The 22200-nt window shown below is 39.8% G+C and overlaps 1 protein-coding gene across 1 annotated transcript in view; it reads right to left on the bottom strand.

Annotated features, from left to right (window-relative positions):
• Nucleotides 1–22200, bottom strand: part of LOC144578709 (uncharacterized) — a 141898-nt gene that overhangs the window by 111131 nt on the left and 8567 nt on the right. The window contains exon 3 of the mRNA XM_078346011.1: nucleotides 20887–20974. Coding sequence (XP_078202137.1) covers nucleotides 20887–20974 — 88 coding nt within the window. The remainder of the gene's footprint in view (nucleotides 1–20886; nucleotides 20975–22200) is intronic.

Here is a 22200-nt window from a genome sequence, read left to right as displayed (position 1 = left end):
GCTGTAAATAAATGTGATACTACATTTTTTGCTGGTTTCTAAGTAAAATTTGGTAAGAAAAATAATTTTGAAAAGAATCTAAACAATAGAAAGTAATGGAGGCTGTTTTTTGGGGGGTTTGAGTCTCCTTAGCCCACCTCACCCAAACCTCACTGCTGAATCCCACTCCTGGGTTTCCTGGAATTCCACCCTGGAAACGGCCATGGCTGCCACGGCCAATCTGTCCATGCTCTACTTGCCAGCTCTGGTGGCCACCCTATTTTCCCATCTGCTTGCAGCCTCTGCCCTCCTTGTCCCGATTCCTATCTCTGAGTGGCATCTCTGAGCTGTTCTCACTTTCACTTTTAGCCACTGTGAGCAGTTTCCCACTGCAGGGCCTTACCCATTTCTAATCTCTTAAGTCTGTCCTCAACTCCACAGATATTCAAACCTTGTTCTTCTTCCAAGGCATAGATTCTGTAACTCTGCTCTTGAAATTTGATGTGTCATGACAGGTTCAGCCAGCAGCAGCAGCTGCTGCTGCAACAGGGGAAATGTCTAGCACATCTATCACTAAATACTTGGGAACACAAACGACAGCTCTCAGACAATGGTGGACCTGCTTGCTGACCAGCCACTCCTCAAGCCCACCCTGACCTTTGCCCCAGAAACTCTTAGTGCTCTTGAGTTTCTTGAGCTGCTGATGGAAAGTGCTGCCTCCCCAGCCCGGCAAGACGTCTTGCCCTTTAGGGCAGGGATTAGGTGGAGTGGGTAGAGTAGGGATGGGATATTAGTGAATCTGAAAACTGATGCCTTGGCCTTTCCAGCTCTTTTGTTACAGGCATCAACAATGTGTATGGCATTTTATAGTTTACAAACCACCTTCAGATAGCATCATTTACAAAGCCTCTCAACCACTCTAAGCAGGGTTCAGCATTATCATCATTGCTGTTTTACAGATGAGATAGTGGAGAACCGGAAGGTTGCCATCTTTCCCCAAGGAGGCTGAAACAATGAAAGCAAAGTTGGGCTTATATCCAGGTTTTATGTCAACTTGACCTTTAGTTTACCAACTCTGCCTTGCTAAGTGGATAAAATCTCACACTAATGAATCCCAAAGGATGTCTCAACTGCTTTGTTCAGCGAAGATTTGACCATAGTAAATGCATTTATGGAAATCACATTTGTATTCAGTTTACAAATGGCAGTCAAATCCATGACTTAAAGTAATCTCTATAATAACTTTATGTAGAAGCTTTTCTTATTCTGGTTTTATGCATGAGGAAACTCACACTCAGGAAGGATGAGTAACTTTCTCAAGGTTACACTGCTACTGAGTATCACAGATGAGTGCCAGTTTGCCTCACAATAGAACCTCTGTCTACTGTGTACAGCTCCCCTCTGCTATGAATTCTAAACTGAAAAAAGGGGAGATGAACGAATATAGTGAGGCAGATTTCCCAAACCATTTCTGTTTAGAAACACAGATGCTTGGGTTTCTCCTGTATCCTTCTACAAACTCTCCTAAGCTCTAGAGTGGTAGCAAGTAACCCAAGTGATGCTTCTGATTGGCTGAGGCTGGGAAACACAGCTGCAGGTGAAAGATGCATGCCAAATACTGCAATTTGTTTTCTCCAAACCCCTCAATTTTTTCATACAGGGGTGTTTGCTTTCAATGAGTGTTTTGGGTAGGCTTTTGGTTAGGAAGTCATTGGGAGGACCGTGACCACTAGCACTTTGGGGGCAGAGGTAGGAGGATTGCTTGAGCCCAGAAATTTGAGACCAGCATGGGCAATATGGTGAGACCCTGTCTCTACAAATAATAAAAGAAATTAGCCAGTTGTGGTGGTGCATGTATGTGGTCCCAGCTGCTCAGGAGGCTGAGGTGGGGAGGTCATTTGACTCAGGAGTTTGAGGCTGCAGTGAGCCATGTTCATGGCACTGCACTCTAGCCTGATGACAAAGAGAGAGGCTCTCTCAAAAATCTTTATTTTTTAGAGATGAGGTCTTGCTCTCTCACCCAGGCTAGACTGGAACTCCTGGGCTCAAGTGATGCTCCCAATTCAGTCTTCCAAGTAGTTGGGGCTACAGGTGTGCTACCACTCCTGGATCCTTTTCTTGATTCTTTATACACAATTTCCTATTCATCAGATATTTTACTTCACTGTATAGCAACATGACTCTAATGAAATTTCATCTGGTCAAACACTGACCTTGTTAAGATAATTTTAGATTCAAATTGCATCCTCTAAGGGCTCCTGTATCCTTCTACAAACTCTCCTAAGCTCTAGAGTGGTAGCAAGTAACCCAAGTGATGCTTCTGATTGGCTGAGGCTGGGAAACACAGCTGCAGGTGAATGTCTTCAAATTCCATGTAGTATCAAGAGTCACAACTCTTCTGAAAACAGACATCAGTTGTTAAATTGGTTCTTAAATATTTCCTGCCAAGAATTCTCATTGTCAGAAGACTCTAGAATCTTCAACCAGCATCAGCATCATCTGGGAGCCTGTTAGAAATGAAGCGGCTCAGGTGCTGCTTCAGGTGTCCTGAATGAGAAACTGCATTTAACAAGATCCCCAGGTGATTCACATGCACCTTTAATATTCGGGAAGCAGTGTTTCAGGACACCTTTCCATTTAGTTACATACAATTACAACTTACTGTCTCTCAAGGGAGGCACTTAAAATTTGTTTTAATTTTAAATTCAGGGGGTACATGTGTATGTTAGTTACAAGGGTGTACTGCGTGATGCTGAAGTTTGACTTCCGATCCCGTCACCCATATAGTAAACACAATACCGAATAGGAAGTTTTCAGTACTTCCCCGACTCGCTCCCTCCCTCCCCCACTTTTGGAGTTCCCAGTGTCTATTGTACCCATCTTTATGTCCCTGTATACTCAGGCTTTAGCTCCCACTTCTCGGTGAGAACATGCATATTTTGTTTTCTTTTCCTGCGTTAATTCACTTAGGATAGGCTGGGCACAGTGGCTTATGCCTATAATCCCAGCACTTTGAGAGGCTGAGGTAGGTGGATCACTTGAGGTCAGGAGTTCAAAACCAGCCTGGCCAACATGGTGAAACCCCGTCTCTATTAAAAATACCAAAGTTAGCCAGGTGTGGTGACAGATGCCTGTAATTCCAGCTACTTGGGAGGCTGAGGCAGGAGAATCACTTGAACCTGGGAGGCGGAGGTTGTGGTGAGCTGAGATCGTGGCATTGCACTCCAGCCTGGGCAATAAGAGCAAACCTCTGTCTCAAAAAACAAACAAAAAAATTCACATAGCATAATGGCCTCCAGCTATGTCCATGTTGCTGCAAAGAACAAGATTTCATTCTTTTTAATGGCTGTGTTACATATGCATCCATGCTGCATATGTAACACATTTTCTTTATCCAATTCACTGTTGATGGTCACCTAGGTTGATTCCATATCTTTGCTATTGCAACTGGTGCTGTGAAAAACAATTGAATACAGGTGTCTTTTTGGTAGAGCAATTTATTTTCTTGTGGGCATATACCCAGTAATGGGATTACTGAGTTAAATGATAATTCTACTTTTAGTTCTATGGGAAATCTCCAAACTGCTTGCTACAGGGGCTGAACTAATTTACATTCCCACCAACACTGCATAAGCATTTGTCTGGGAGGTACTTTACCTTTGTTTTATGTAGTCCTCACAACAACCCTTCAGGGAAAGTAATTGTCCCCAAGCTCTCAAAGAGGAAACTGGTTTTGAGAGATTTAATAACTTGACCAATTAGTAGTTAATGGCTGAAATGGAATTAAAATTAGATCTGTCTACTCCTTGCAACATTTGCCTTAATACTTTTTCTTTCTTTCCTTTCTCAAGCCTCTTCATTAAGTCAGTTTCCAGTCTCTCCAGGTCTTTTTGAAGGCGGCATGGTAAGAAAAGCAAACAATAAATAAAGAACCAACGTTATATCAAACTATTGTGAATAAAAAATTCTAATTTGTTTGTGGGAATGTAAATTGGTACAACTATTATGGAAAACAGCATGGTGGTTCCTAAAAAAGTTAAAAATAGAACTACCATATGAATCAGCAATCTCACTACTGGGTATGTATCCAAAGGATATGAAATCAGTGTGGTGAAGAGTTATCTGCACTCCTGTGTTTATTGCAGCTCTATTCACAATAGCCAAGATATGGAATCAACTTAAGCGCCCATCAAAGGATTAATGGATAAAGAAAATGTAGCATATATAAACAATGGAATACTATTAGCCTAAAAGAAAACAAAAACAAAAACAAGAAACCCTGTTTTTTTGGTGACAACTGAATTAACCTGGAGGACATAGTGTTAAGTGAAATAAACCAGGCATACAAAGACAAATATTACATGTCCTCACAGTGGAGTGTAAAAAAGGTGACTTCATAGAAACATAAAGTAAAATGGTAGAGGCAGGGGAAGGGAGCTTGAGGAGATGTTGGTTAAATGACACAAAATTTTAGTTAGGAAGAATGAACTCAAGAGATCGAAGTGCATCATGATAAAAAAAAGTCTATTAAAAATCTGGAACAAATATTTTTTGGGTACACATGTTTAACACATATGACAAAAATGTTAACACCCTAATATATAAAGCGTGTTTATACATCAATAAAAGCACTTACACAGAAAAGACAAAAGACCAATTAGCACGAAAAGCCTCTCTAGCAATCAAAAATATAAAAGAGAGATGTCGTTTTCACTTCCCAAATTGACAAAGATTTAAAAGATAAAACCCAATGTAGGTGAGAATGAGGGCAATAGATCCTCAAATTTTTTATTATTAAAAATGGTGTTTTAGAAGAATACTTAATGAAAAGGAAAGATGCTTGCCATATATTAGTAAGAAAAGCACATAGAAAATGAATGTAATTACTCTCTGCTACTCCCATTAGACAGACAGCAGCATCTTCTCATGCAACAACAGCTGCATCCCTGAGACACCATGGTGAAGGTGAAAACCAGAGTAAATGGATTTGGCCATATTGGGTGTCTGGTCACCAGGGCTGCTTTTAACTTTGGCAAAGGGGATGCTGTTGCCATCAATGACCACTTCATTGACCTCAACTACATGATCTACATGGTCCAGCTTTATTCCCCCCATGGCAAGTTCCATGGCACCATCAAGGCTGAGAACAGGAAGCTTGTCATCAATGGAAATCCCATTACCATCTTCTAGGAGTGAGATCCCACCAGAATCAAATGGGGTGATGCTGGTGCCGATTATATTGTGTAGACCATTGCCATCTTCAATACCATGAGAAGGCTGGAGATGTTTTAGAAGGGGGAGTCAAAAGCATCATTATCTCTGCCCTCTCTGCTGACACCCCCTTTTTGTGATGGGCATGAATCATGAGAAGTACAAAAAGCCTCAAGATCATCAGCAGTGCCTCCTGTACCACCAGTTGTTTAGCCCCCTTGGCCAAGGTCACCTATAACAACTTTGGCATCATGGAAGAACTTATGACCACAGTCCATGCCATCACTGCCAACCAGAAGACCCTGGATGGCCCCTCTGGGAAACTGTGCCGCAATGGCCATGGGGCTCTCCAGAACATCATCCCTGCAACTACTGATGCTGCCAAGGCTATGGGCAATGTGACCCCCAAGCCGAATGGGAAGATCATTGGCATGGCCTTCCATGTCCCCACTGCCAACATGTTTGTCATGGACCTGACTTGCTATCTGAGAAACCTGACAAATATGATGACATCAAGAAGGTGGTAAAGCAGGAATTGGAGAGCACCCTCAAGGGATCCTGGGCTACACTGAGCACCAGGTTGCCTCCTCTTACTTTAACAGTGACACCCATTCTTCCGCCTTCAATGCTGGGGCTGGCATTGCCCTCAACGATCACTTTGTCAAGCTCATTTCCTGGTAGACAATGAATCTGGATACAACAACAGGGTTGTGGACCTCATAGCCCACAAAGCCTCCAAGGAGTAAGACTCCAGACCACCAGCCCCAGTGAGAGCACGAGAGGAAGACAGAGGCCCTCAGCATCTAGGGAGTCCCTGCCACACTCAGTTTCCCACCACACTGAGAATCTCCCTTCTCCACAACTTCCACACAGACCCCCTGAAGAGGGAGGGGCCTAGGAAGCCCCACTTTGTCATATACTTTTAATAAAGTCCCGTGTACTCAAAAAATTAACTAATTAATCAAAATGTATTGAATACTATCATTATGCTAAGAAGAGTCAATTCCGGCTTGCTTTTAAAAATATAATTCTTCATCATTCAACTTGAAATTCCTGCCCTTGAAGAGCCAAACTCATATGGGAGAAATTGACATTTTCTTCCTCAATATTTTAATACAAAAAATTTCAAACATATAGAAGAGTTAAAAGAATTTATACACCACTTGAATTCTACAATTAACATGTTGCCACATTTACTTTGTCACATATCCAGCCCTCCATCTCTCCATCAATCCACTTTTTTTTACTTTGCAGAATTTCAAACTAAGTTGCAGTTATTTATATCCCTCACCCCTAAATGCTTCAGTATGCATATCATTAACACGAGTTCGATCTTTGTTTATGGTTCTTTTACATTTTTGAGGTAATTGTCATATAGCGAAGTGCACAAATATTACACGTGCCATTGGAGGAAATTTTGTTGTTTCTCTCACTATGTGAGATGTGATCTCTCACTATGTTGACCAGGCTGGGCTCTGACTCCTAGGCTCAAGGAGATCCTCCTGCCTCAGCCTCCCAAGTAGCTGGGACTATCTGCTACCATGTCAGGCTTTGGAGGAATTTTAACAAATGTATACATCAGTATAATCTAAATTTTATTAAGACATAGAGCATTATTCTCACTCCAGAAATTTCTCTCTTCTTTGCCAGTTAATCCCTGTTCATCTGCCCCTCTACTAACAACTGTCGACTTTTTAAAGAGATATATAAATTATTTTAGGCTGTTCTGGAACGTAAAACAAATGAAATAATACAATATGTGGTTCCAAATGTAAGGCTTTGTTAATTTAGCATAATGTTTTTTAGATTCATCTATGTTATTTTGTGTATCATTAGTGAATTCTTTTTTATTGCTGAGTCTTCTGCTGCATAAGTATACGATAGGTTATTTATCCATTTTCCTCCTGTTGACAATAGTTAGTCTGTTTCTAGTTTTGGAACATTTGGAATAAGGCTATATGTATGTTATTTTCTTTTTGTGGACACAGGCTTTCATTTTTCTTGGGCAAGCATTTAGGAGTGAAATTGCTGAATCATAAGGTAGGGGCTATACTTTATTTTAAATGAAACTGCCAGATTATTTCCCAAAGTTATTGTGCCATTTTATACTCCCAAGAAGATATGAGACATTTAGTAGCTCTGTATCTTCATCAACATTTGGAATTTTTGGTCTTTTTACTTTTAGCCATTCTAATGAGTGTCTCATAGTATCCCCATTGTGATTTTATTTTGCATTTCCCGGTTGGTTTAATGTTGAAGGCTTTTATTATGTGTTTATTGGTCATTTGTTTGTATATCTTTGTCAAAACCTTTTCTCTAACTAAAAAAATTAGACTGTTTTTATTATTGAGAAGTAAGTTATATTATTGAGATGTAAATACAAGTGCTTTTGTCGGATATGTCTTGTGAATATAAGAAATTGATTTTAAGGTAGTGAAAAAGATTTCAGGTAATGTAGGAGAGGAGAATATTGCCTAGAAAGTCAGTTTTTCCCTGAAGCTTAGGGAAAAGTGATTTTTACAGAAACCACTGCTGAACTTTGCTTTTAACTAATCATTAGTCTTTGTTTCCCAAATTGGTTTGTTACCTCTGATTTCGAGATAAATAGTAGCTTTTCTTTGACATCAAACATGCCATTAAACCTGGATTGTTGGTTGTCCGCCTGACTGGTTCATTCAGTTTGTGGTCTCTCTTCTGGCTACCTGGTAGTGTCTGCCTGATCTCTTCATTCGCCTCTAAATATGCCTCACAGTCTACTTCCCATCTAGCAACTATGTTGCCACATTTTAAAAAATGCTCAAAAATTTCCAGTGGCTTTCCATATCTCTGGGTTTATTTCCCATCTTCTTTGGCTAACTCACTGACTTACTCACCTTGCTGTCTTTGGAAATTCCAAGCATGCCCCTCCTGTACCAGGGTCTTTGCTGTTAGTCCAAACCGCATCATTTTGTGAGCTCCCTGCTATTTTGCAGACCTTGGTGAAAGTGAAACATTTCATAGGGGGTTGGGCCGTGAGAAACATCCTGCCTAACCACCTGACCACAAGGCAAAGGCCCAAATCCCAGGCGGGGTGCAGTGGCTCATGCCTGTAATCCCAGCACTTTGGGAGGCCAAGGTGGGTGGATTGCCTGAGGTCAGGAGTTCCAGACCAGCCTGGCCAACATGGCAAGACCCTGTCTCTACTAAAAATACAAAAATTAGGCTGGCATGGTGGTGGGCACCTGTAATCCCAGCTACACGGGAGGCTAAACCAGGGGAATCACTTGAACCTGGGAGGTGGATGTTGCACTGAGCTGAAATAACACCACTGCACTCCAGCCTGGGAGACAAGAGTGAACCTCAGTCTCAAAAAAAGAAAAAAAAAAAAAAAAAAAGAGAAACATCCTTGTCATATCTTGCTGGACAAAGGTCCAAGGAACACCAGGATGACATCCCACCTGAACAAGGGCCAGAACCGCCTCATCATGGGAACATCTTACCAGTATCCTGCCGGGCAGCAAGCCATACTGCCCAGACCCCTCCCACTCGTACCTATAAATTGCCCCAGCTTGTAAGCAGCAGTGGGCTCTGGCATTAGGCTGGTCCCCCACTTCTGTATGTTTTATGCTGGATATGAAGCCTGCATTTGCTAATGAGCCGCCTTGTTACTGAGAATATGTCTTTCTTTAACCCTCAACTTCCCTTCAAAACCTAACATTTTCACTTGCTGTTCCTCCATGGCATGCCTGTAATCCCATATACAAATGTATTTCCATGGCACACCCCTCACTGAATTGAGCTATCTTAAAATACTACCTCCTTGGAGAGATCTTCACTAACTACTCATAAAACTGGCAAAGAGAAACTTTCTTCCAAAGTCTTTTTATCTCCGTTCTCTACTTTTTTCATAGCACTCATCTCCATCTTTATCTGAATGTTATAATTAAAAAATTATATTTGTTTATCCCTCCACCCTACTAGAATATGAGCTCCTTGAGGACGAGTGCTTTGTTCACTTTATTCTTCACTCTATCTTCAGAATCTAGAATTGTGACTGACACATAGTAGGTACTCTATATAAATAGTTGTTGAATGAATAAGAAAAAAAAGTAGATCTGAATGTCATTCAAACCAAGAATTCAGTAACTTTGAGCCTGGTGGAGTGGCTTTGGAAATCTGGCATTGAAGACAATGAGGTGCTTTTAAACAATGCACCTCTACCTGGAAGGAAGCCCCAAACTTAGTCACCAAGCAACCACTATTAGCATATAAACAAATATTAAAGCACACATCATAAATAAAATAGCTAACGAGCCAGTTCTGTACACAACCAGGCATTTTCTTGCTATTGTTCAATATACTTGAGTCTAAAAGAGATGCAGCTAGTTATTTCTTGCTATAAAAGAAAAAAAGGCTATACATTGTTTACTGCCAAGAATAACTCAATTGCAATTTAGTATTTGGAAAGTGTCCATCTAAGCAAGCTAGAATTTACGTTGATTTTTCTTTTCTTTTTTAGTTTTTCTTTTAATCAAGACTGTTTTTCAAACTGGTTTAGATTTACAGAAAACTTGCACAGAAAGTACAGAGAGCGCCCAATTCTACTCTCAGTGACCCCTATTATCACATCTTCCATTGGTTGGTACATTTGTTACAAATGAAAATCAATGGAGATACGTTATTATTAACTAAAATCTATAGTTTACATTAGGATTTGCTCCATGTAATGTATGGTTCTATGGGGTTTTGCCAAGTGACGATACAATTCACTGCCCTAAAAATCTCCTGTTCTCCAACTCCACATCCCTCACCCCTTCCTTCTGTAAACCCCTGACAACCACTGATTTTTTATCACCTCTATACTGTAGTTTGCTTATAATTTTACTAATTAAAAAAGTGGTCCTTGTAAATGAGAGAGGAGTTGAAGAGAAGTAAATAACAAAACATTGAAGGCAGTATTTTGTCCATGTAATTCTCCATTGTATCTTCAGTATCTAGAATAGTAACTCAGGGATAATTCAAGACTATCTGTTTACATTTTAACATATATCCTTACATACGTGATTGTACAGGATTGTACATATCCTTACGTATGTGATCACATATATTCTTATATGAGGGGTCTTTAAAAAATAATGGAAAATGTATATTATGAAAAAACTATGCAGGCATTTCAAAATGTTTTTGCACTAAAATGAAATCACACTAAATTGATATCTCTGAACAGGATCTAGCTTGAGGCACTAAGAAGGATAAGACTTCAATTCGAAATGAGCCCCTATCAGAACAAGATGAATTCTACAAAAATTGAAGCAAGAACAAACACCAAATTTATAGTGAAGTTTGGGTGGAAGAATGTTGAAACCACTGATGCTTCATGAAAGGTTAGGAACAATGCCCAAAATAAATCATTAGTGTGCAAATAAATAATTTATTTTAAGAAGGAATGAGACTGTTGAAGACGAAGCCCACAGTGGCAGACCATCCATCAATTTGTGAGGAAAAAAATTAATATTGCTCATGAAGTAATGGAAGAGGATGGATGACTAACACCAGAAAACAATAGCCAACACCACAGGCATTTCAACTGGTTCAGCTTAAACACTCTGACTCAAGAATTAAACTTAGACTAAATGTTGCCAAAACCACTGTGCCCAGATCAGCTGCAGACAATAGCAGATCTTTCAAGGGAAATTTTAAACAAATGGGATGGAGATTCTGAAGCATTTCTTCAAAGAATTGTAACAGAAGAGGAAACATGGCATTACCAGCATGATCCTGAAGACAAAGCACAATCAAAACAATGGCTACCAAAAGGTGGACGTTGTCTAGTCAAAGCACAAGTGAATCAGTCAAGAGCATGGGTCACGGCAAAAGTGTTTTGGGATACTCAAGGCATTTTTCTTGTTGACCTTCTAGAGGGCCAAAGAAAAATAACATTTGCTTATTATGAGAGTGTTCTGAGAAAGCCAAAGACTTGGCAGAAAAACACCTGGGAAGGTTTCACCAGAGTCCTTCTCCACCATGACAATGCTGGAGAAAACATAATATTATGTTTTCTAATATTAAAAAAAAATTTAAAAGGCACCCACTTTTCTTCAGTTAATTATGTAAAAAAAATGCATTGACATTGTTAAATTCCCAGTTCTTTAAGGATGACTACATGGCTGGTATCACTGCTTACAGAGTACCTTAACTTTGATGGAGTTTATGTTGAGAGTTACAGTTTATATTTTCTATATTTATGTTTAATTTCATTTTCCATGAACATTGTCTTTTCTTTTCTTTTCTTTCTTTTATTTTTTTTTTAAGTGGCAGGGTCTCACTATGTTGCCCAGGCTGCTCTCAAATGATCCACCAACTTCTGCCTCTCCAGAAGCTGGGATTATAGGCACACACCACTGCACCCAGATTCCATGAACTTTTTGGAGTCCCCTCACGCATACAGTCTCATGTGTATAAAAGGATAATCCATTTATACTAGGATTTGTTAAATGTTAAATATATGTTTGACATCCTGCTAGGCACTTCATATATATGCTTTTAAAATCTTCACCCTGTCCCCAAACCCTGTCAAAATTGAGAAATGACAGTTAAGATCGAGGTGCTTTTTAACTTCCTGTTGGAATTTATAATCTAATAATAACAACAATAATAGACATTCATAGTTTGCAAAAAATTCTCACATGAATGATCTTATACTTACACCAATATTTTGAATTCTTATTGGCTAGGCATGGTGGCTTATGCCTGTAATCGCAGCACTTTGGTAAGCTGAGGCAGGCAGATCATTTGAACACAGGAGTTTGAGACCAGCCTGGCCAACATGCAAAACCCCATCTCTACTTAGCCAGGCATGGTGGAATGCACCTATGGTCCCAGCTACTTGGGAGGCTGAGGTGGGAGGATTGCTTGAGCCTCAGGGCAGAAGTTGCTATGAGCTGAGGTCATGCTGCTGTACTCTAGGCTGGGTGACAGAGTGAGTCTCTGTCTCAAATAAAATAAAAAATGGAATTATTTTTAACCTTATTTTACTGTGAGCTTAAGTGGCTTGTCCTGGAAACAGATCTAGTTTTAAGTTTTCTGTTGCCAAATTCTGCACCATTGCATTGTTAATTAACACAGCTTGTGGCAAACCAAAACTTTTTTTCTCCACTTGTCTCACTGTTTAACCATGCCATCTGTATTTTAAACTTGTGCAGTTGTTTAAGTTCAGTAACGTGTATATTTTTCTTTCAATAAACATTAAAAAATATTTACTAAGCAGCTATGATTCTGCTGGGAGCTTTGTTTACACTGATGAATAAGACATATTTTGCCTTTGCTCTTGTGGTGCCTAAAGTCTGTTCAGTTAATATTTGTTTGATTGACTAAGTTACAGTGGTAAAGGGTTTTTTCAGTTCCTTTTCATCATTAAGCTATTACATGCACTTTTGTATCACTTGCACATTTGGAAACCGTATTTTACATTCTTATATGAGTCTTGGATCTTTACATCAAGTCCTTTATTTTCTTTCTTGATAGATTTAAAGAAGAAAGCTAAAGATGGAGCTCTCTTTGGGTAAGGTTGTTCAACAAGTTTTGTAGCTGCCTAACACTTCTTTATATTGTCCATAAGGATATCATGAAAAACTTTATCAAATGATATTCCAAACATGTAGGTCACTGTTAGTTTTTCCTCATGTCTAGTGGTTAAATGCAGGGACTCTGAAGCCCAGATACAAATCCTGGCCCTACCAGCTATTAGCTGTATGGTCCCTGGCATGTTACTTGATTGCTCTGAGCCTCACTTTTATATGTTTATAAATATATTTATACATTTGAAGTTTAATAATTAATTGTAAATTGATAAATCTCAGTAAATCTGAAACTCTAAACATAATGGATGATTTTCTAGGAAAATATAAATGAGTAAAATTGGTGCAGGAAGATATATAAAAAACCCAAATATACCAAAAATGATAAAAGAAATGCAAAAGATTGTTAAAAGTTTCTAAGGAAATAAAAACCTACTTAAATTGCTTTACAGTGGAATTCCATCTAATCTTCAAAGAAGAATTAATTTCTATGTTAATCAAATTATTTCAGACTCTGAAACAAAGTACAGAGAGTTCCTCAATTAATAATATGAAGCAAGCATAACCTTAATATTAAAACTTAATATCTACCTATCTATCACAAAATGCTTCTGTAGTTCAACTTATGACTAAATATGAATAAATTCTATGTAGGTCCTGGTGTGGTAGCTCATACCTGTAATCCCAGCCCTTTGGGAGGCTGAGTTGGGCAGATCATGAGGTCAGGAGACGGAGACCATTCTGGCTAACACAATGAAACCAGTCTCTACTAAAAATACAAAAATTAGCCAGGCATGGTGGCATGCATCTTTAGTTCCAACTACTTGGGAGGCTGAGGCAGGGGAATCACTTGAACCCTGAAGGCGGAGGTTGTAGTGAGTCGAGATTGCACCACTGCACTCCAGCCTGGGCAACAGAGTGAGACTCCATCTAAAAAAAAAAAATTCTATGGAAAACTTAAGCAAGTCTACTTGAAAAATAAAAACTAAGTTGCAAGACTTTGACACCACATGATTTCAGACTTACTGTGAAGTCATGGTAATCAAGAATGTGTTATAATGAGGCCAGGTGTGATGGCTCAAGCCTGAAATCACAGCACTTTGGGAGGCCAAGGTGGGTGGATCACCTGAGGATAGGAGTTCAAGACCAGCTTGGTCAACATGGTGAAATCCAGTTTCTACTAAAATACAAAAATTAGCTGGACATGGTGGTGCATGCCTCTAGTCCCAGCTACCTGGGAGGGTCACGCAGGAGAATGGCTTGAACCCAGGAGGTGGAGGCTGCAGTGAGCCCGAGATCATGCTACTGCACTGCAGCCTGTGTGACTGAGCAAGACTCCATCTCAAGAAAAGAAAAGAAAAAAAAAAAAAAAAAAAAAAAAAGAACAACGTGCTTTAATGGCAAAAGAATAGTCGTATAGAACGTGGAATAGAATAGAGACTCCAGAAATAGACACATACATACTTATGTACAATTGAATGTTGACAAATATGCAAAGGAAATTCAATGGAGAAAGGGTCATCTTTAAAAAAATTGTGCTGGAATAATTGAAACTCCATATGTAAAATCAGAACAAAAGAGTAACAAGAACAACAATAACATCTTGACCTCACTTCACATCTGTAAAGATCCTAAATCAAAATAGATTATAGACAGAAATTTAATAGCTAAAACTAAAAACCTTCTAGGTAAAAATATGGGAGAAAATCTTTGTGATCTTGGGTTAAGCATTTGAAAGACATTAAATGAAAAAAGGAAAGCACAGATGAAGAGAAAATATGGTTAAAAATCTATTTAGCAAAGGACCTGTGTCCTGAATAAATAAATGACTCAATAATTTACAGCTCAATAGTAAGTCAAACGACCCATTGACAACATTAAATGCTGGTGGTGACTTGGAGCAACTGGAACTCTCATACCTTCCTAGTGAGAATACAAACTAGTATAGATACTTTGGAAAAGTCTATAAGTTTCTATAGTGCTAAAATTATCAGATGACCTAGCAATCTAACACTTAGGCATTTACCTAAGGAAATGAAAGTCTTTGTACACACAAAGACTTATACCTAAATTTGTGTAGCAGATTGATTTCTAATTGTTTTCAAAAACTGGAAACAAAAAGTTTAAAAGTTCATCCACTGGTGAATGTATAAACAAATGGTGGTATACCCACACAATACAGTACTATTCAACAGTAAAAAAGAAAAAAACCTGCTGATATATGCAACAACATGGATGAATTTCAAAAGCATTATGTACAGTGATAAAAGTCATTTGTAAAAGCCTACATATGGTATAACTTTATTTACAGTATGACATTCTGGAAAAGGTGAACCTATAAGGACAGAACTCAGACCAATAATTGCCAGGGATTGAAGTGAGACAGAAAATTGACTGCAAAAGGGTATGAGAAAACATTTTGGTGGATGGAAATGTTTGTATCTTTATTGTGGTGGTGATTATATGACTAAATATACTTGTCAAAACACATTAAACTATACACTTTAGAAGTATGATTTTTACTATCTATAAATTATACCTCAGTAAACTGTACTCAAAAATTTAGTAGGTCTAATAGTGGTGTTGAAAGAATAATAGACTCCAACTAAGTTATTTTAGGAATGTCAGGAAGGTTTGCCATTAGGGAATCCAACAACGTAATTCCCTACAGCAACAAATTAAAAGGAAAAATGATGTCATCAATAAATGTCAGAAAAGGGTTTGATACAATCAGCAGCCATTTCTAATTAAAACATTAATTAAAATGGTAAACATACAAAAGAAACTTTTGCAAAAATATACCAGGAAACTTATACAAAAATAATTACAACACAAAGCCGGAAACAACCCAAATGCCCATCAACAGGAGAACAGATAAATAGCTCACGGTTTCATACTATGTACTATTATATGGCATCAAAAGAATAACTCACAGCTACATATGAAGATATGGATGAATCTTAGCAATAGATATGAAGTGAAAAATAGAAGTCTTCAAAGGTTACGTGCAGCACAATACTGTTTTTATAAAATTAGGAACAACTAGAGGACTTCTGTTTCTGGCCATCAAGGTTTTACCTACCTATCTGAAACTGGAAAAAATATCAATTGTTTTTAGACATTGGCAACAGGCATCACAGGACTGTGATACTTTAGAGAGGGGAAACAAATGAAGCAAACCCTACAATTGTCCTGGTTTTCTGCCTGGAGGCAGGCAAATTCTGGATCACAAAGCAATAAGAGGAATCCCAAGCAGAACATGGTAGACTCACTGAGTTGAGACAGAGACTGAAGTTCAAGTAGTTTAAAGTGACTGGAAATTTGTAGGGCAGAGTTCTGAAGAGGAGGAAGGTATATAGAAAAAACCCTCCAGAAATCTGCATGGCGCTTGCTGAGACTTTGTGAACACTAAGACTTAAATTCATAGGGTGAAACTCTATGAGGTATGGGCAAAGAGTGACTGGATTACTGTGAACTGGAAAGGTTCTAGAGCTCACATAGGACTGGGATCACTGAGTTCCCATAAGCCAAGCCAGGGTGGAGAGTTCTTGTTGATTATTTGGGGCATTTACTAGAGGCCTCAGAATAGCCATATTGGCCATAGATTTTTTTTTCTTTTTTTTTTTTTTGAGACAGAGCCTCACTTTGTTATCCAGACTGGAGTGCAGTGGCCCCATGGTGACAGCTCACTTCATCCTTGACCTCCTAGGCTCAAGTCATCCTCCTACTTCAACCTCCTGAGTAGCTGGGTCTACAGTCATGCACCACCATACCCAGATAATTTTTAATTCCTTTGTAGAGATGGAGTCTTCTTATGTTACCCAGACTGGTCTTGAACTTCCGGCCTCAAGCAATTCTCCTGCCTCAGCCTCCCAAAGTGCTGGGATTATAGACATGAGCCGCTGTGCCTGGCCACCATAGCTTATTAATGAACTAAATTATCCATAGAGTGAAGGCTACTATAGACATGCTCTAACAAATCTGGAAAACAATCGCATTGAACCTCAAGTAAAATTTCTACTTACCAGAACAAAGCCAAACACTCTTTAAGGGAAGACAATAAAATTTAGTAACTCAACAACTTAAAATTATAATGTCCAACATCCAATAAAAAAAGTTAGACATGCCAAGAAGGAAAAAATAAGACTCATAACCAGGAAAAAAATCAGTCAATAGAAACAGACACAGAAATGATAGGGATGATGCAATTAGGAGGCAAGAATGCTAAAACAACGAATGTAACTATGTTTAAGTATTTAATGAAAAACATGAATGCAGCAAGGAGAGAAATGGAAGATACAAAAAAGACCCAAATGGAATTTCTAGATATTTAAAATTTTTAAATTACTATATGGGATCAGCTGCAAGTTTAACAGATTTTTTTTGTTGTTGTTGTGCACTGGTAATCAGCTAAGGAGTGTGAGATTATTCTTCTATTCAAAGACATTTGATTAGAAGTTGTTTTAAAAAACTCACAGGTTCTATCCAACTTTAGGAAACTATGAGTCTATTGTCTGGAGAAATGCCAAGATGACAGCTGTGAATCATCTTTGTAGGTATACAGGAAGAGGAGTCTACCTGGATGTGGGTGGAAATAAATCATTGCAGCTGATAGATTAATTTGTGCCACTCCAGAATTAATAATCTAATGCATGAAATCTTTGGATCTTTCATTATTCAACTTTCCAATGTGCTCTTGAGTTTCTGGACAATAAAATAACAGAATCTTGGCGTTAGTATGAAACTTCCTTGCCATTGAGGCTGACCTCCTACATAAAGCATTTCAGGCTTTAGCATCTCTGACATATCTTCCAGGCTTTGCCTGAGCAAGTCCAGTGAGCAAACTCTTGCTAGTTTTCCAGTCCAATTGGACAGCTTAGTCATTTGAAAGGCTTCCCTTATAGTGAATCAAAATTTGGACTTTACCACTTCATCCACTGGTTCTTATTCAGCTTAGGAGCCACAGAGAATTCGTCTTTCTCTTCTACATGTGAATTCTACAGATCTCTCAAGATGTATCTTGTACATTCTTCCAGATGCATAGGCCAAACCCCAACAGTTCCTTTGACAAGATACGAAACAATCCTCTTGTCCTCTCTCATATTTCCTGTTTGCCAATGATCCTCCTTAAATGCAACATGTAGAATATATTACTTTTATACTTAATTATAACTACCATTTACTGCCAGGCAGTAAATTTACTCAGTTATAGATGCTTTTCATGTATTGTCTCACTTAATCCTACTAACGATCCCAAGCAGGTGGTTCTTATTGTTTTTTATTTTATAGATAAGAAGTCTGTAGTTCAAGTAAGTTAAGTCATTAATGGGCTCAAGTTCATGGAGTGGTGAAAAGCAGGACTGGGTGTGATGGCTTCCAAAACCTATAAGTCTCCACCACTATGATCATTTTACTACCTAAGAGCTACTTATAGTAACAGATATTGAATTTATTTCTACTTATAATAGAAATTGAATTTATTCAGGCAGTGTACACAGTCTCCCGGTTAATGTGAATTTATTCTACTTATAACTTATAAAGGCAGTCAATTTATTTCTACTTATAAACAGAAATTGAATTTATTCAGGCAGTGTACACAGTCTCCCGGTTAATGTTGAACATGATCCAGAAGTCTAGTGGCTGTGAGATAATTGGTTCTTCCCTGGCTGGAGGGCCCAGTGGTGTGGTCTAAGCAAATACTGAGGGTGACTGTGACTCATCACTGGTTGAATCCCTCGATGGCACATTGCAGGCATTCCAGTGTTCATTCATTAATATACTACAAGTGCTTACTTGAAGCAAGGAATTGTTAAGGAATGGCTGTTAGGAAACTATGGACAGGTGCTTTGGGGTAACTGACGGTGAGTCAGACCTAGATTGCCCTTGTAGTTTTTTAGTAAAAGGATGATACAGGCCAAGCAGCAAGGATAAGAAGCAGAGGGTCGTGATGCTATTGGAGATGCATTGCAGTGCCTCAGATTTCAGAGGAGGGAGCAACTGTATTCTAGAGTGTAGGGAATCTGGCAAAGCTTTGTTGAGGAGGTGGCATTTGAGCAAGTTTCTAACTTTCTCTGCTTTAGTTTCATACTCTTAAGATGAGACTTAAATTCTTATCTCATTGGGTTGTTACCAGCATCAAATAAAACAGTTCAAGGGAGTGCTTAGTACAATGCCTGTCATTCAGTAAGTCATCGGTCAAGTTAACTATTGCTATTGCTATTTCATGGGCAGTGTTAGGTCAGGATCAAACATAGGGTTTTGAAGGTGCCCAGGCCTGGGTTTTGCTATTGATACTTGTGTATGCTTCACAAAGTTCTTGTATTATGTTTTCAGCTCCATCAGTTCATTTATATTCTTTTCTAAACTGGTTATTCTAGTTGGCAGTTCTTGTAATCTTTTGTTTGTTTGTTTGTTTGTTTGAGACGGAGTTTTCCTCTTGTTACCCAGGCTGGAGTGCAATGGCGCGATCTCGGCTCACCGTAACCTCCGCCTCCTGGGTTCAGGCAATTCTCCTGCCACAGCCTCGCAAGTAGCTGGGATTACAGGCACGCGCCACCATGCCCAGTTAATTTTTTGTATTTTTGGTAGAGACGGGGTTTCACCATGTTGACCAGGACGGTCTTGATCTCTTGACCGAGGCGGGTGGATCACGAGGTCAAGAGTTCTTGTAATCTTTTATCAAGGTTCTTGGTTTCCTTGCATTGGGTTAGAACACGCTCCTTTAGCTCGAAGGAGTCTGTTATTATCCACCTTCTGAGGCCTTCTTCTGTGAATTCATCAAACTCATTCTCTGTCCAGTTTTGTTCTCTTGCTGGTGGGGAGTTGTGATTCTTTGGAGAAGAGGCCTTCTGGGTTTTGGAATTTTCAGCCTTTTGGTGCTGTTTTTTTCCCCTCATCTTTGTGGATTTGTCTACTGTTGGTCTTTGATGTTCGTAATCTTTGGATGGGGTTTTTGAGTGGTTGTCCTTTTTGTTGATGTTGATGCTATTGCTTCCTGTTTGTTAGTTTTCCTTCTATCAGTCAGGCGCTTCTTCTGCAGGTCTGCTGGAGTTTGCTGCTAGATTTTGTTTGTTTGGGTATCACCAGTGGAGGCTGCAGAACAGCAAAGATTGCTGCCTGCTCCTTTCTGGAAGCTTCATCCCAGAGGACCAGCCAGATACCAGCTGGAGCTCTCCTGTATGAGGTGTCTGTCGACCCCTGCTGGGAGGTGTCTGCCTGTCAGGTGGCACAGAGGTCAGGGACCAACTTGAGGAGGCAGTCAGTCCCTTAGCAGAGCTCAAGCACTATGCTGAGATATCTGCTGCTCTCTTTAGAGCCAGTAGGCAGGAATATTTAAGTCTGCTAAAACTTCACTCACAGCCGCCCCTTCCCCAGGTGCTCTGTCCCAGGGAGATGGGAATTTTATCTATTAGCCCCTAACTGGGGCTGCTGACTTTCTTTCAGAGATGCCCTGCCCACAGAGGAGGAACCTAGAGAGACAATCTGGCTACAGCAGCTTTGCTGAGCTGTGGTGGGCTCTGCCCAGTACGAACTTCCTGGTGGCTTTGTTTACACTGTGAGGGGAAAACTGCCTACTCAAGCCTCAGTAATGCTGGACCCCCCTCTCCCCACCAAGCTCAAGTGTCACAGGTCGACTTCAGGCTGCTATGCTGGCAGCAAGAATTTCAAGCTGGTGGATCTTAGCTTGCTAGGCTTTGTGGTCGTGGGATCCACTGAGGTAGACCACTTGGTTCCCTGGCTTCTGCCCCCTTTGCAAAGAAGACTCAAAGGATGACAAATGGGCTCTGTCTCAGTGGCATTCCAGGCACCACTGGGGTACAAATAAAGAAAAACAAAAAAAGCCTCCTGTAGCTAGCCTGGTGTCTGCCCAAATGGCTGCTCAGCTTTGTGCTTGAAACCCAGGGTCCTGGTGGCATAGACACCTGAGGTAATCTCTTGGTCTATGGGTTGTGAAGATGGTGGGAAAAGCATAGTATCTGGGCTGGAATGAACCTTCCCTCAAGGGATGGTCCCTCACGGGCTTCCCTTGGCTGCGAAAGGGAGTTCCCTGACCCCTTGCACTTCCTGGGTGGGGCATTCTGCTTGCCCTCCATAGGCTGCACCCACTGTCCAACCAGTCCTAGTGAGACGAGCCAGGTACCTCAGTTGGAAATGCAGAAATCAGCCACCTTCTGTGTTGGTCTCTCTGGGAGCTGCAGACCAGAGCTGTTCCTATTCGGCCATCTTGCCTGGAAATAAAGAGATATTTTTGAGTGTCTATGATGTTCTAGGCATTGGTAGGTGTAAGGGATACAGAGATGGATGATATCTGGTGTCCATCCTCAGTGGGCCATAGTCTAATAGGGGAGATAGTTGCATAAACAAGTAAAACCGTGGAGTGCTACAAAAGCCATTTTAGCTGTCTAAGCAAATTCATCTCTGTAGTACAGAGAAAAGAGCAGGGCATTCTGTTGCTGTCTCTAGGGTTGGGGGAAATTTAACATCAGACATTTGAGCCAGACCTTGAAGAAGGATAGGGGTTGGCCAGGTGAAAGACTTCCAGGCAGAGGGAACAGTAGAAACAAAAAGGAGGACACAGCACATTAAGGGAGGGACTTAGGCGATCCATGTACTTTCCACAATTAGAGGCATACATTAGCCGGTGGAATTTTCCAGGATATTTTTATTTCAATGGTGATCTTACTCAAGCAATAACATGAGAGGCAGAAGGCAACGAGACACTGGAAAACAGAGGAGGAAAGAGGTATTTGAAGGCCCACAAGGAAAAGGAGAAGTTGGACAATAGCCAGATGTAGCAAAGAAGACTCAAAGGATGACAAATGGGTTTATATATTAAAAGAATTCCTGATGAGCTATTGCTTAAAAGAACCCAAGTCTCCAGCAGTCATGGTCCTGGTGTTTGACTTATGATCTGAAAACAAATCTGTCATGTCCTAGGACAACTTGTGCTTTTGCTGAGGTTCCTGAGTATGGGGCATTGGGTGGTTTGGTTGGCACTGCTCTATTTTTTAAAAACATTTCCCCCGACTGCCAACTTACTAGTACACTCTCCTTATTTAGAGTTTTTGTCAACACTTCTCTTTAGACTGAATCTTTTGAGAGTTCATGTTTTTGTCCTGCTGATTCACCACATTCACATCATTTCAACATCATCTTCTCCATTTCTTTGCAGGATTCTGAAACCAGCAAGTATTTTTCATGATTAATGTATACAATTTACCCAACAGGCATGTGTTGCTTGAGCTGGGTATTGTGCCCAGTGTTGGAGAAACACAGATAAATAGGACATTGCCTTTGCTCTCAAGGAGCTTACAGTCTAATGGAAGACAAACATAAACCAGATTTTTATAAAAGTAGGTGGTAAACAAATAATAAAAATAGTCACAGGGTCTTACAGAAAAGACAAGAAAATCCCTGGGTTGGTGGAGGGAGAGCAGGAAAGCATCCTGGGCAG

The sequence above is a fragment of the Callithrix jacchus genome, chromosome 12, assembly GCF_049354715.1.
Source record: "Callithrix jacchus isolate 240 chromosome 12, calJac240_pri, whole genome shotgun sequence".
Classification (NCBI taxonomy): domain Eukaryota; kingdom Metazoa; phylum Chordata; class Mammalia; order Primates; family Cebidae; genus Callithrix; species Callithrix jacchus.
The sequence above is the reverse complement of the archived record's forward strand: the minus strand, read 5'-3'. Positions and strand labels throughout refer to the sequence as shown.